Genomic DNA, 15,390 nt, shown 5'->3' with positions numbered 1-15,390 from the left:
GCCAGTTGTGGTTCAGAGGATAATAATTATCTGAGTTTAAAAAAAACAAATGATGGAAACATTATGCTTAATGCTACCTCGGGCTGTATTTTTATCCTTTCAATCTTGCACTGGTGTCGTTAAATTTAATTTGGACATGTGCAAGATGCATAATTTATGTTAATTTAAGCTAGTGTTAAATTAGTTTAAATTAATTGTCCTCTTGTAAAATTCTATGCAATTGGTGCAAAAAGCTGATTTTCATAGTATTTACATAGATGCTTATGGCAACAAGAGGCTTGCATTTGAGCAGTCAGTAATCGGACAGCATCTTGGAAAGAAATAGAATAAGCGTTCTTATGAAGGGTGTTTGACCTGAAATGTTAACTCAGTTTCTCCACAGATTCTGCCTGACCTCAGTGTTTTCAGCATTATTTCTGTTTCAGATTTTCTGCATCCATAGTTTGTTCATTTTCAATTGCTTATATCCTAATCTAGAATGACATTTCTTGAAATACTGTGAAGTGGACAAGACTCTCAATGATAATCACAGAAAAGACATTGTCACTATCTTGCTGCACCTTTGACTTGTCTTTCCTTTATTGCAACAATGACTACACTTCAAAAAAAATGGCTTTCATTGTTTGTAAAGTGCTTCCTGAAACAGAGATTACAAAAGGTGCTATACAAATACAAGAATGACTTGCTTTCCAGATTTTTAGCCACTTTCCTGTCCTGAAGAAAGAGGATTGTTTCTCCACTAATATAGTAGGAGACATTTTGTAGCACAGAAGTGAGCAATCAGCTGTGCCTAAGGGCTGGCCAGGGAAATAGGGCTTTTCATCCTTGAAAAGGGTGATTGTGATATGCAGTGGTCCTTTTGTATTTGTTTGATATCTCATCCGGTTTTAGGTTAGTTAACATTTTGCATCTGCTGGCCTGCTTTTACGTTTGGATTAGAGAACCAGTAGGCATGCTGGGTGCTCCTGTTATACAGATTTTGAAAGAGTAAAGGTTTGGGATTGGCTCTACACATTTGCATAACCTAAAACAGGATCACTTATCTCAATAGCTATGCTCTAGAGGCACATTATCACTGAGTGCTTTTCCTTTGCATGACCCCAAATTTAATTACTGTAAATTTTGTGACACTGAAATGATGGCAACCTGTTTTTTTTTATATACATTACAATGGTCATTTAGGAGTATTTGTCTATTCAATGTTTTTATGTGGGTTGCTCTGTCAAGTGACAAAAAATACACTGTAAAGCTTTTTTGTAACTCCCCTTTTATAAAAATCTTTGTGGTATCAAATTGGGTTGAGAATTGCTATTTCAGTTTGTACAGTGGCATCTGTTCTCAAAGCCTGCACATGTTTATGCTGGTGAGGAGTTTGGGTTGGGAGGTGCTGCTGTTAGACTTGGGAGAATTTTCTTGTCGATTTTGATCACACATTAAGGGACAGAGAACTTATCAGTAATAGTGTATGGTAAACCTTTGTCACTTTCAAATTAAGTGGATTTGTGAAGTATAGATTCTACTATAGAGTAGGGGTAGCATTGAGGGAATCTTGGATCACTGAACCATTTTGATCTAGTTACAGAAAACTGCATTTGGTGGTCAGTGTGAATTTTCAACACTTCCACTCCTCCAATCTGTTACAATGCTTAATGATTTTTGAGAACAATGCTCTATTATTTGGCAATATCTGTTTAAAAATGGGATTTCAGAAGCATAATTAAAGATGTCTTTGCCAGTTCCTGTAGATTTTGGGGTTTGCTATGCCAACAAAGATTCCTTCCAATGTTTAAGCCATTGCACCTGGCTCCATCTTTGGACTAAAGCAGCAAGCAATGTATGTGCATTCATCAGATCATCTTTTGATTAATTTGTTATATCACTTTCATGGGCTTGGAGGAAGGTTGATTGTCTTGTTCAATGACTGAACTTATGATTGGTTGCTAAAATTCAAATGGATAAAGCCTTCTGTGATCTTTGATCTCAATTTTCATGCAGATGTGATAACAGGGCTGTGAAAAGATCCATTTGCCAATTATCCCAGGGCAATTTATCTTTGTTTTGGTGACATTGGAAAATATGTGAGTTTGCCAGCCTGCCAGTATTCAATTTTCACTCGTTCTCTGATCTATTGTGTATTTTCTCTTTCAACCTTTGCCACTGACTGTTTTAAAAATAATTGATACACTATGATCTCCATTATCCCAAGCTGAATTTCTGCTGGCTACTTACCTCCAGGTGGTGTTCTGGAATTAAGACTAATCGGTGTCTCTTCCTAAAAGATGGATTTCACAAACCTTGTAGCTCCTTCAACAACACAGAAGTCCAACACCCAGATATACCCTGTATTCTCCCATGAACAAGAATATCTTTTTTTTGGAGAATTGTTGGTTTGCACTGCACTCTGTTGTCTTGCCTTATCTTTTCTATAGTAGCGCCCAAGAGAGCACCCCCATCCGACTGATTCTCTGTCTCGTTTTCCTATACCCCCCGCAACTCGCTTGCATGTCTTTAAGCAGCTCTTTTCCTCTTACCAGGACTAGGAGGTAAGCATGGCATGTGGGAGGAAGCCAGAGTACTTGATGGAATTCTCATAGTCACAGGAAGAGTGTGCAAACCTTACACACATAGCAACCAGTGTCAGGACCGAACCTGGGTACCTGCAGATCAGAGGTCGCAGCATTAACTGCTGCACTACCGTGCCACGTTACTTTTTTCAAGAACGTGAACTAGGTCCTGGAGTTGGTCATCCAGCTTGTTGAGCCTTTCGGTAAGATCATGACTGATTCTGTGGCTTGTCCAACAAATTTTTCGATCTAGGTGTTGTATATACCCTGTATCCACGGCGCTTTGAGGTAGAAAGTTACGAAGATTACAGTCCATTATTTAAAAAAAAATTCTTGCCTTGATCCTAATTTGCTAGCCATATTTGGAGACTGTCCTGCCTTACCTTAAACTGCCTGGCTAGAGGAAATGGCCTCTATCTACCTACTCAGTTGCCTTCAGAATTTTCTCGATGAAATTGGCAGCTACTCCAATTCAGTGAGAATTTTCTGAAATGTTGTTATCTCAATATTAATTAGGTAACTCGTGACAACTTTTGGTCTGTGCCCAGAAACTTGGTCTTGTGTGAGTGTTGGAATCTGCTGTCTACTTGAGGTTTGCTCGAGTTGCTTTAATGCTCTGTTTAGTGAGATGCTGCATTTCTTCTTTTGCACCCTCTTGTTAACTTGGGCAATGCAACTAAAAACAAGGAATTAGAGCATTAGCAGCAATGAATTTCCTAGCTTTCAGTTATTGGATAGGCTTGGAGCTGAATTGAAGTGTTTATGAAGGCAGAGATACTTCTGTAATAGATATGTTCTTATCTGAAGCACAAGACTTAGAAGCAGAATTAGGCCACTCAGCCCATTGAGTCTGCTCTGCCATTCCATCACAGCTGATTTATTATCTCTCAAAGCCATTCTCCTGCCTATCCCTGTAACCTATGACGCACCAACTAATCAAGAACCTATCATTCTCTGCTTTCAATATACCCAATGACTTGGCCTCCACAGCCATCTGTGGTAATGAATTCCACAGATTCGCTACGCTCTGGCAAAAGAAATTTCTCCTCATCTCTGTTCTAAATGGATATCCCTAGTCAGAGGCTCTGCCCTCTAGTCTTAGACTCCCCGCTATAGGAAACAACCTCTCCATGTCCACTCTATCCAGGCCTTTCAATATTCAATACAAAATGTACTGCTATTGAAGCTGTAAAGATTTAGAACTAATCAGTCTTTAAAATGTTATTTTGTTTGAACAGGTACAGGAGAACTCCCCGGGATACTGGGCTGGGCTGGAACCATTCTTTGATTTTATCATTTCAGCTGGTGATAAGAGGCTGGTGAGTTTGTTCTTGATATTTCCGCATCCATTTGGTGGTTAATACTTGAGCATTTTTGCCCCTGTGATCAGCTGATTTTTCTAGCAAGAATCAACATCAAGAAAGGGGGGAATCTATATTTGAAGTCTTCTTGTACCCTTTCTGAGGAGTAATTATTGCTTTCAGTTACAGATTTCTGTTTCTGTGCAATTCTCTGCTGTAGTTTTGTCCATTCACTTTGTTATCATTGTTCAAATGAGGTGACATTTTATATGGATTATTGCAACCTTCCTGATATGTCTCCAAAATAAGTGGCACTGTACTTCACATCATGAATCCCCTCTGATATTACTTAACTCAGCTTGCAGCATTGATCTTGTGGCTCATGCCTTATGACTGTGTCGCTGCCTACTATAACCCCTCAATCTACCCTGAAAGTCTCTGAACTCCTCCCATCTTTGTGACACAAATAAATGCTAAAATCAGAATCGGTGTCAGATTTAATATCACCAGCATATGTTGTGAAATGTGTTAACTTTACAGCAGTAGTACAATGAAATTCATAATAAATATAGAGGGAAAAAACTGAGTTGCATTAAGTGTGTATGTATGTATATGTATGTGTATATATATGTATGTGTGTATATATATGTATGTATATATGTGTGTGTGTGTATGTATGTATATATATATATATATATGTGTGTGTGTCTATTAAGTATTTAAGTTAAAATAAGTAGTGCAAAAGAAACCAGAAATCTTAAAAAAAAAGTAGTGAGGTATTGTTCATGGGTTCAATGTCCATTTAGAAGTTGGATGGCAGCAGGAAAGAAGCTGTTCCTGAATTGTTGATTGTGTGCCTTCAGGCTTCTGTACCTCCCTTCTGAAGGTAACAATGGTGGGGGTCCTTAATGATGGACGCCCCCTTCCGAAGGCACTGCTCCTTGAAGATGTCTTGGATACTATGTGTGCTAGTATTCATGATGGAGCTGACTAATTTTACAAGTTTCTGCAAATTCAGTCTTGTGCAGACTCAGCCCAAAATGTCGACTGTGCTCTTTTTCATAGATGCTGCCTGGCCTGCTGAGTTCCTCCAGCATTTTGTGTGTTGCTTAGATTTCCAGCATCTACAGATTTTCTCTTGTTTGTGGATGGTTGCATCATGAGCAAATTTATAGATGCTGTTCGAGCAATGTCTGGCCACACAGTTATGGGGGTAGAGAGAATAGAGCAGTAGGCTAAGCACACATCCCAGTGGAACACCAGAGTTAATTGTCAGCAAGGTGGAAATTTTATTTCCAATCCACACAGATTGTAGTCTTCCAGTTAGGAAGTCGAGGATCCAGTTGCAGAGGGAGGTACAGAGGCCTAAGTTCTGTAGCTTTTCGATCAGGACTGTAGGCATGATGGTGTTAAATGCTGAGTTTTTGTCAATTAACAGCATCCTGACATAGATGTTTGCATTATCCTGGTGATGCAAGACTGTGTGGAGAGCCATTGAGATGGTGTCTGCTGTAAACCTATTATGGCGAAAGGCAAATTACAGTGGATCCAAGTCTTTCCTGTAAAACCTGTATTCCTGGCTGGATTTCAACCAACAGATTATTTGATTTGGTCAGGCAGTAGTACTATATTTGCATCTTTTGCACTCTTAATGGTAAATTGCCTTTTTGTCATTTTGGGAGAGGATGGAACGGGAGGGTAAGGATCCCTTTAGGGCTCCTGAGTACCATTTTTTTTAAACAAATGGACAGAGTGCTCAACCTATCTGGTTTTGGGGAAGGAAGAGGGGAGGATGGCAGAGAAGGCGTGCTGAGTGCTTGTAGCTGAGGGAAAATTAGGAGTTCCCTCAATGCTATCTGTGGTTGGGGTAAGGGATAAAAGATACTTGATTGGTACTGCTGACTACTAGCAACACCCATTAGCACGTTTCCTTGCAGACTGTAAAACAAAGAAAGTATTCATTCTTGTTTCTTTTCCATTTCAATAGGCCAGCACTGTAAAATAATCAAAATGGTTCAGTGCAGTTCTGCATATCTTGGCTGTCAAAATCTCACCACCTAATTTGTGAGGCTTCTGATACAAAATCTGGCTTTATGGGTCCAAATTTCCCACGGCACATTCACTCTGGAAATTTGTTTCACAATGCTGCACTAGAAAGAGGCAGAAGAATTGTTGATATTCTTGCTGTGGTGTTTGGCATGCATGGTTTCATCACTATAAAAAAAGTACACTTAATATTAATTAACGATTCCTGGAGCAACAATGAAGTAAGCTTGGCTCACAGAGGAGCTCTGCAGCTTTACTGCTATACTCATTTCTTGTGTGGCAGAGATGTGTTACTCAAGGATTAGATTTTTCTTGTGGGCTGTTGAAATGGCTCACAGCACTATTGCAACCATATTTTGTACATCTCCATATTTCATCTCTCTACTCACCAGCATAGCATGTTAGTGTTAATTTTTACTTTCCCATCTTTCCTTACAGATGATAGGATACAGTTCCACCGATGCAAGCAATTCTTGATGCATTGTCTAACAGGTTGCTTGTTTTGCACATGTAAATTGGCAATCTACCCATACAACGGGCTTGAACTCCCCATTCTTGTAAATAACACCATAGAATGTTTAACAACCTACTGTTGCAGGCAGACATTTTAAAAACCTAGAAACAGAAAACCTACAGCACAATACAGGCCCTTTGGCCCATAATGCTGTGCCGAACATGTACGTACTTTAGAAATTACCTCAGGTTACCCATAGCCCTCTACTCTTCCAAGATCCATGTACTTATCCAGGAGTCTCTTAAAAGACCCTATTGTATCTGCCTCCACCACTGTCACCAGCAACCCAATCCATGCACTCATCACTCTCTGCATTTTTAAAAAACAAACAACTTGCCCCTGACATTTCCTCTGAACCTACTTCCAAGCACCTTAAAACTGTGCCCTCACGTGTTAAGCCATTTCAGCCCTGGGAAAACGTCTCTGACTATCCACACGATCAATGCCTCTCATCATCTTATACACCTCTATCAGGTCACCTCTCATCTTCTGTCACTCCAAGGAGAAAAGGCCAAGTTCACTCAACCTATTCTCATAAGGCTTGCTTCTCAATCCAGGCAACATCCTTGTAAATCTCCTCTGCACTCTTTCTATAGTTTATACATCCTTCCTGTAGTGAGGTGACCAGAACTGAGCACAGTACTCCAAGTGGGGTATGACTGGGGTCCTGTATAGCTGTAACATTACCTCTCGGCTCTTGAACTCAATCCTATGGTTGATGAAGGCCAATGCACTGTATGCCTCTTTAACCACACAGTGAACTTGCACAGCAGCTTTGAGTGTCCTATGGACTCAGACCCCAAGATCCCTCTGATCCTCCACACTGCCAAGAGTCTTACCATTAATACTATATTCTGCCATCATATTTGACCTACCAAAATGAACCACCTCACACTTATCTGGGTTGAACACCATCTGCCACTTCTCAGCCCAGTTTTGCATCCTATTGATGCCCTGCTGTAACATTTGACAGCCCTCCACACTATCCACAACACCTTCAATCTTTGTATCATCAACAAATTTCCAAACCTATCCCTCCACTTCCTCATCCAGGTCATTTATAAAAATCACAAAGAGAAGGGGTCCTAGAACAGATCCCTGAGGCACAGCACTAGTCACTAACCTCCATGCAGAATATGACCTGTCTACAACCAATCTTTGCCTTCTGTGTGCAAGCCAATTCTGGATCCACAAAGCAAGGTCCCCTTGGATCCCATGCCTCCTTACTTTCTCAATAAGCCTTGCATGGGGTACCTTATCAAATGCCTTGCTGAAATCCATATATACTACATCTACTGCTCTACCTTCATCAATGTGTTTAGTAACACCCTCAAAAAATTCAATCAGGCTCATAAGGTACGACCTACCTTTGACAAAGCTATGCTGACTATTCCTAGTCATATTATGCCTCTCCAAATGTTCATAAATCCTGCCTCTCAAGGTCTTCTCCATCAGCTTACCAACCACTGAAGTAAAACTCACTGGCCTATAATTTCCTGGGCTATCTCTACTCCTTTTCTTAAATAAGGGAATAACATCTGCAACCCTCCAATCCTCCGGAATCTCTCCCGTCCCCATTGATGATGCAAAGATCATCGCCAGAGGCTCAGCAATCTCCTCCCTCGCCTCCCACAGTAACCTGGGGTACATTTCGTCCGGTCCCGGAGACTTATCCAACTTGATGCTTTCCAAAAGCTCCAACACACCCTCTTTCTTAATGTCTATATGCTCAAGCTTTTCAATCCACTGTAGTCATCCCTACAATTGCCAAGGTCCTTTTCCATAGTGAATACTGAAGCAAAGGCATTAAGTACCTCTGTTATCTCCTCTGGTTCCATACACTCTTTTCCACTGTCACACTTGATTGGTCCTATTCTCTCATATCTTATCCTCTTGCTCTTCACATGCTTGTAGAATGCCTTGGGGTTTTCCTTAATCCTGCTCGCCAAGGTCTTCTCATGGCCCCTTCTGGCTCTCCTAATTTCATTCTTAAGCTCCTTCCTGCTAGCCTTATAATTTTCCAGATCTCTATTGTTACCTAGTTGTTTGTTGGTTTTTTTTTTTTGAACCCTTCTTAAGTTTTCTTGACTAGATTTTCAACTGCCTTTGTACACCATGGTTTCTGTACCCTACCATCCTTTCCTTGTCTCATTGGAATGTACTGATGCAGAATGCCACGCAAATGTCCCCTGAACATTTGCCACATTTCTGCCGTACACTTCCCTGAGAACATCTGTTCCCAATTTATGCTTCCAAGTTCCTGCCTGATAGCTTCATATTTCCCCTTACTCCAGTTAAACTCATTCCTAAATTGTCTGTTCCTATCCCTCTCCAATACTATGGTAAAGGAGATAGTATTGTGATCACTACCTCCAAAATGCTCTCCCACTGAGAGACCTGACACCTGACCAGGTTCATTTCCCAGTACCATTTCAAGTACAGCCTCGCCTCTTGTAGGCTTATCTACATATTGTGTCAGGAAATCTTCCTGAACACACTTAACAAACTCCACCCCATTTACACGAACATGAAGAAATCTGCAGATGCTGGAAATTCAAGCAACACACATAAAAATTGCTGGTGAATGCAGCAGGCCAGGCAGCATCTCTTGGAAGAGGTACAGTCAATGTTTCGGGCCGAGACCCTTCGTCAGGACTAACTGAAAGAAGAGCTAGTAAGAGATTTGAGATGGGGAGGGGGAGAGCTGAAATGATAAGAGAAGACAGGAGGGGGAGGGATGGAGCCAAGAGCTGGACAGGTGATTGGCAAAAGGGATATGAGAGGATCATGGGACAGGAGGCCTAGGGAGAAAGAAAAGGGGGAGAGGATGGGTAAGGAGTATAGTGAGAGATGGAGAGAGAAAAAGGAAGTGTGTATAAATAAATAATGGATGGGGTACGAGTGGGAGGTGGGGCATTAGCAGAAGTTTGAGAAGTCAATGAACCCCATCTAAACCCCTTGCTCTAGGGAGATGCCAGTCAATATTGGGGAAATTAAAATCTCCCATCATGACAACCCTGTTATTACTTCACCATTCCGGAATCTGTCTCTCTATCTGCTCCTCAATGTCCCTGTTAGTATGGGGTGTGTGTGTGTACCCATTAGAGTTAGTGACCTCTTCCTGTTTCTAACTTCCACCCACAGAGACTCAGTAGATAATCCCTCCATGACTTTCCTCCTTTTCTGCAGCTGTGACATTATCTCTGATCAGCAGTGCCATGGCCCCACCTTTTTTGCCTCCCTCCCTGTCCTTTCTGAAACGTTATAGCCTGGCACTCTTAAGTAACCATTCCTGCCCCTGAACCATCCATGCCTCTGTAATGGCCACATCATAGCTCCAGTACTGATCCATGCTGTAAGCTTATCCACTTTGTTCATACTCCCTGCATTAAAATACACATCTCAAACCAGTCTGAGCGCATCCCTTCTCTATCACCTGCCTGTCCTCCCTCTTACTCTGCATACAAGCTTTCTCTATTTGTGAGCCAACCGCGCCGCCTTCCATCTCTTCAGTTTGGTTCCCCCCCCCCACCCCCACCAGTTCTAGTTTAAACTCTCCCCAATAGCCTTAGCAAACCTCCCTGCCAGGATATTGATCTCCCTGGGATTCAAGTGCAACCTGTCCTTTTTGTACAGGTTACACCTGCCCCAGAAGAGGTCCCAATGATCCAGAAATCTGAATCATTGCCCCCTGCTGCAAACCCTCAGCCACGCATTTATCCTCCACCTCACTCTATTCCTATACTCACTGTTGTGTGGCATATGCAGCAATCCCGGGATTACTACCCTTGTGGTCCTGCTCAGCTTCTTTCCTAACTCCCTGTACTCTGTTTTCAGGACCTCCTCCCTTTTCCTACCTATGTCGTTGGTACCAATATGTACCATGACCTCTGGCTGTTCACCTTCCCACTTAAAGATATCACGTATACAATCAGAAACATCCCGGACCCTGGCACCTGGGAGGGAAACTACCATCAATGTTTCTTTCCTGTGTCCACAGAATCGCCTGTCTGACCCCTTAACTATAGAGTCTCCTATCACTGCTGCCATCCTCTTCCTTTCCCTACCCTTCAGAGCCACAGGGCCAGACTCTGTGCCAGAGGCGTGGCCACTTTTGCTTCCCCCAGGTAAGTCCTCCCCAATAGTACTCAAGCAGGAGTACTTATTGTTAAGGGGGACAACCATTGGGGTACTCTCTAGTATCTGACTCTTGCCCTTCCCTCTCCTGACTGTTACCCACTTATCTGTCTCCCAAGGCCCCAGTGTGACTCCTTGCCTATAGCTCCTATCACCTCCTCACTTTCCCTGACCAGATAAAGGTCATCAAGCTGCATCTCCAGTTCTCTAACCCGGTCCCTAAGGAGTTGCAGCTCAACGCACCTGGCACAGATGTGGCTGTCCGGAAGGCTAGGAGTCTCCCAGACATCCCACATCTGATACCCAGTACAGAACACTGGCCTCGCAGACATACTTCCTATTCCTATTCTTCACAAGTAACTTACCTTGCCTTGACCAGTTATTGCCGAAGCCCCGTTGAGTCAAAACCCTCCGACTGACTCCCTTTACTCAGTCACCTGCTCTATAAAGCTGTCTTTTTAAATTCTTCCCGCCGGTCTGACTCACTGATGTCCGCGCACCTGTGCAGTCATGCCTCGATCAAACCACTGAAGATAAAATGCTCTCCTTTTAAATTCTTTAGGTTTAACATCTCATCAGGAGTGGCAAAGCTCTGATGCTGCAGCATTGAAATTTGTTTGCTTCGTGGATAAATTTGCATGTACAGTCTTCTAACAGTGAAGAGTTCTACCACTGAGCTAAGATGGTCTGCAAATGGATGAACCTGTTACTCCCCATCTCCCCAAAGTAGTTTTCCTTCATGGTCCCAGCTGCAAGTTCGACACTCAAATTGCTCGGCGGGCCTTCTTAATATTTCTTTTTGATATCAAGTGAAGCAATTGCTTTTCAGAATGTATGCCTTGTTATCAGGAGTGCTATTGTAGAGTGTGATGTGCTGCTTTCCTTATTGAGAAGTAAATTGCCTTGTGTGCTACTGAGCTTCTCCACTGCCATCTTTGTTAGACGGGCTGACATCAGATAGACTGGGTATAAATTTGGAGTCTTCAAAGTTCAAAATTGGTGGATATTTTTTTTCTAATCCATGCTTTCCTTTTTTTTTAGGATAAAGATGACAACGCACTGAGGGAGCTGTTACTAGGCAACGTGGAGAAATCGCTCAAAATGGCCATTTACAACACCAAAACTCAAGCAGTTCGCGAAGTTAGTGCAACACCCAGTAACCTCTGGGGAGGGCAGGGGCTGCTTGGAGTCAGCATTCGGTTCTGCAGCTTTGAAGGAGCAAATGAAAATGTTTGGCACATCCTGGTATGTACAATATCATCCTGAGCATGGTTACCAGGCTGTGTTAATACATCTAGCTGCTAACTCTGAGCTGGTAATATCATTCTACCCAAAATGTTGTAGTGGTTTCCTTGGGGTTCTAGAGGGAATAAAATCTACATGAGAATGTAGTTAATATGCTCAGCAGGTGAGTCTACAACATACATTTGCCATGTAGCCTCTAATCTCCAAAGCTATTAAAATTTTGCTTATTCAAATTTTAAAATTTTACAAGGGTGCTCTCTATGCATTGCTGTCAATTCAGAGTCCACCTCAGTGAAGAAATGGTTAATGAGCAGAACCAACTAAAAGAAATCTCAGGCATCCAACAGGAATGGAGAAAGAAGCTCTCTAAGTTATTTCTGACCAATAGGGCTCTAGGTGCCTGCATTGCATCCTATAGTTAAAGGAAAACCTATGGCACAAGTCAGTTGTTTAGTACAGTTGATGGAAGATACTACAAATTGCTTTTATATCTTAGTGCTACTTTAACTAGGCATTTCAAAGAGCCTGAAGGTAACTTACTAACTTCAGCCCTTAGCATTTAATACAATAGTTCAAGTTATGTAAGCAAGATTTTAGCCTGCTGTTGAAGACACAAGTTGCATGCTACATGGGGTTGTCAGCAGCTTGTCAAGACCAAAACTTGGGTGTAGTATATGTAACTCTCGCTTCAGCTAGCAGCTTAATATAGGGGATGATAACTCCCCGGCCTGGCCAAACTTAAGAAATCTCGTTTGGGTGGATGCTGCGCCATGTGTCCCCTGTTACAAATCGGTACCATGAAATAACAAACAGTACACAATATGCAATTAAATGATTGAGCTTTATAATTAATTTGTGACTATTTAAAAAAAAAGGTCCATTCTCATGGAGCAGTCTAATGCACAATGTTGGAGCTCACTGCTAAGGCCGTTCATCCACCATTGACCTCCTCTGACCGTCGCTGACCTTTGGCCCCTCACTCCAAGTCCACTTCGTCCGAGGTCTACTAGCTCTCTCCATTCGCGTCTTCTCTCCTCGTCTCTCCCTGGCAAGAGACCGTGAGTTCTTGGCTCCCAGACACACAAGAAAGAACAACTTCCCACTCATTGGCTAGCTTGCCCCATTATCTCTAGTCATAACCCAAATATTGCTGCTACAGAGAAACCATTCCCTCAGCAGTGGAACATTACAGAGAAGCCATTACATTCACAGTGAAACCTTACAGCGTGTTACATATAATTAATGGGAAGTAATAGGCTCAGCCAAGCTGGTAGTAATGGTGACAAAGCATTGGCTGACCAGTCCATAACAATGCAGTTTAGAGTAGTGTCTTTTGTAGGTGACTGAATAACTGATGGCAAAGACTGAAATGTTGTATTTGATGAGAAGATGCCCCATTGGTACATCATTATGTTTTCAGAATGTAGTGGGACATAAATTTGATCCAGAAATGCCTGAGATTGTCTTTCTGTCTGCATAATCTTGCAGAGAAGATGTATTCTCTCTCCAGTCAGCTGTTGTGAGAAGTAATTGGGAGATTTTGCAAGATTTTGCAGTTATTGCCCTCATCTCAATCAACCTTCAATATATCCTTGCCCTTCAACTTGTTTCTTTGGGCCATCTTGTCATCTCACGTTGGAAAGAGGCCTTAACATTAAAGCTGTAATGCTGCTTTTATATGTTACACTATGATTTATTGTGGCAGGGCACCCAACTTCTGTTTGAGGTTTACTTTTCCTTTGTAAAGCATAGACTAATGCTCTTATCGTGAGAGGAAATGAGGCATCTTGGACCCAAGCAAAGGCGATAAGTGAATCTGCAGACTAGGACTGAACTTATGATAAGGAATGAGGGAGTGTAAGTTAGGGGGTAAATTCAGTGGCACATCAAGATCACAAAGGTTAGGGGTGTTGGAGAATGGAAAGCAGAAAAAAGTCTGCATTTATTTTTTTTACAATTATTGTCCATTGTGCTGCTGGTGTTTAGGGCAGCAATAATGGTCCTCCATCTCTGTATCTCTGTCCTTGGCTATTGCTGTTTCTGTAACAATTTTGTTTTACCAGTCAGGGTTGTTGGCCCTGAGCTGAACCCCTGAACCTGGAGGACTGGTGGACCACTCTTAGTCTAGCCTCCTGAAGAAATAGATCGCCATGCATTCATTTTCAATGCCAGAGAAGTTAACAGGCAGTGATGAGCACATTATGCATTAAAATAATGCTTGGAGTGGAAAGGGCAAAACTTAAGTGGAATTTGTTCATGTCTGCTGTGCAAATAGGCCAAGTTTGTGCCAATTAATGGTAAGGTAGCCTAAGCTGAGGCTGTTTATTTTATTAGTGAAACAGTGCAAAGTAGGCCCTTTCAGCTGTGTCGCCCCAGCAACTCCTGACAACCTCAAATTAACCCTAACCTAGTCACAGGACAATTTACAATGACCAGTTAATCTACCCGGTACTTCATTGGACTGTGGGAGAAAACCGGAGCACCTGGGGAAAACTCACACGTTCCACCTTCGCACCCCCCTCCCCACCTTCCTATTCCAGCATCTCTCTTCTCTTCCCCCCCCCCCCCTTCTTTTCAAGTCCTGATGAAGGGTCTGGGCCCAAAATGTTGACAGTTTACTCCTCTCCATAGATGCTGCCTGACCTGCTGAGTTCCTCCAGCATTAGTGTGTGTGTATGTGTTAGTTGTTCTGGATTTCCAGCATCGGCAGAATCTCTTGCGTTAGTAATATCACAATTCTGTTTGGAATTGATATTTGCTGTCCCATGTGTGATTTCTTGGCTTGCTAAGTTCCCCTGTTAGTACGACTGGGTAATCTATTTTTTGTTTTTGCCTTGAAGTAGTCTCCCTGGTGTAGCACCAGCAATTGTTTCTGCAAAAAATCCTTCAAATCCATCGGAAAGATGAGTAAGCATCTGTGTGCAAGCTCCAACATCCCCAGTGTGAAGGACTAATAACTTCTGGGGAGACTACATATAGTACAGTATTTGTATATTTGTTATCAGACTCCTGAAATGGACACTGTAACAGAAGGGAACTGCCAGATGAAAAGAAGATTAATTCAAGGATGTTCTTGAAGGATTGGGGTTTGTGGGGGCAGGGAGAAGGAGAAATGCAGTACATCTTGGGAATCATTAGTCTATGGCTGCTCAAGTGAGCTAGTGTTGAGAACTTGGACTCACGGCACTGAGAGCACACAGAAGCTCCCCAGGATAAAGAGGAAGGAGTACACCACCTCCCAAGCTACTTATTTGTCCATCTCCTTGAACACTTCCTGCCCCATTTGTGGAAGAGTCTGTTGTTCCAGCCTCCATCAGTCACCTCAGGACCCACCAAACCAGAGTTGGAGCAAGTCTTCCTCAACCCTGCGGCATTGCCTAAGGAGAAGGATGGAAGCCAAAATGTTTCTCGCTTAAATATATTGTAGCTTCTTTACTCATGTTGACAATGTAAGGAGCTATGAAATACAGAGCTAAACATCCTTATTGTGATCCTGAGACAGCCAAAACTAGGTTTTGTAATTGGTTTTACTGGAGAGGGAAATACTGTCTAGAATTCCTGTTTCAGATGGGAAGTTTACATG

General features: G+C 42.3%; 1 protein-coding gene across 3 annotated transcripts in view; it reads left to right on the top strand.

Annotated features, from left to right (window-relative positions):
• LOC140191427 (Golgi reassembly-stacking protein 2-like) overlaps positions 1 to 15,390 on the top strand; it is a 55,575-nt gene that overhangs the window by 8,503 nt on the left and 31,682 nt on the right. For all 3 annotated transcript variants that reach the window (XM_072248844.1, XM_072248842.1, XM_072248843.1), the window contains 2 exons: positions 3,803 to 3,883; positions 11,604 to 11,807. In XM_072248844.1, the coding sequence (XP_072104945.1) occupies positions 3,803 to 3,883; positions 11,604 to 11,807 (285 nt within the window). The remainder of the gene's footprint in view (positions 1 to 3,802; positions 3,884 to 11,603; positions 11,808 to 15,390) is intronic.

Source organism: Mobula birostris, chromosome X, assembly GCF_030028105.1.
Source record: "Mobula birostris isolate sMobBir1 chromosome X, sMobBir1.hap1, whole genome shotgun sequence".
NCBI classification, from domain to species: domain Eukaryota; kingdom Metazoa; phylum Chordata; class Chondrichthyes; order Myliobatiformes; family Myliobatidae; genus Mobula; species Mobula birostris.
This window is presented reverse-complemented; position numbering and strand designations above follow the sequence as displayed.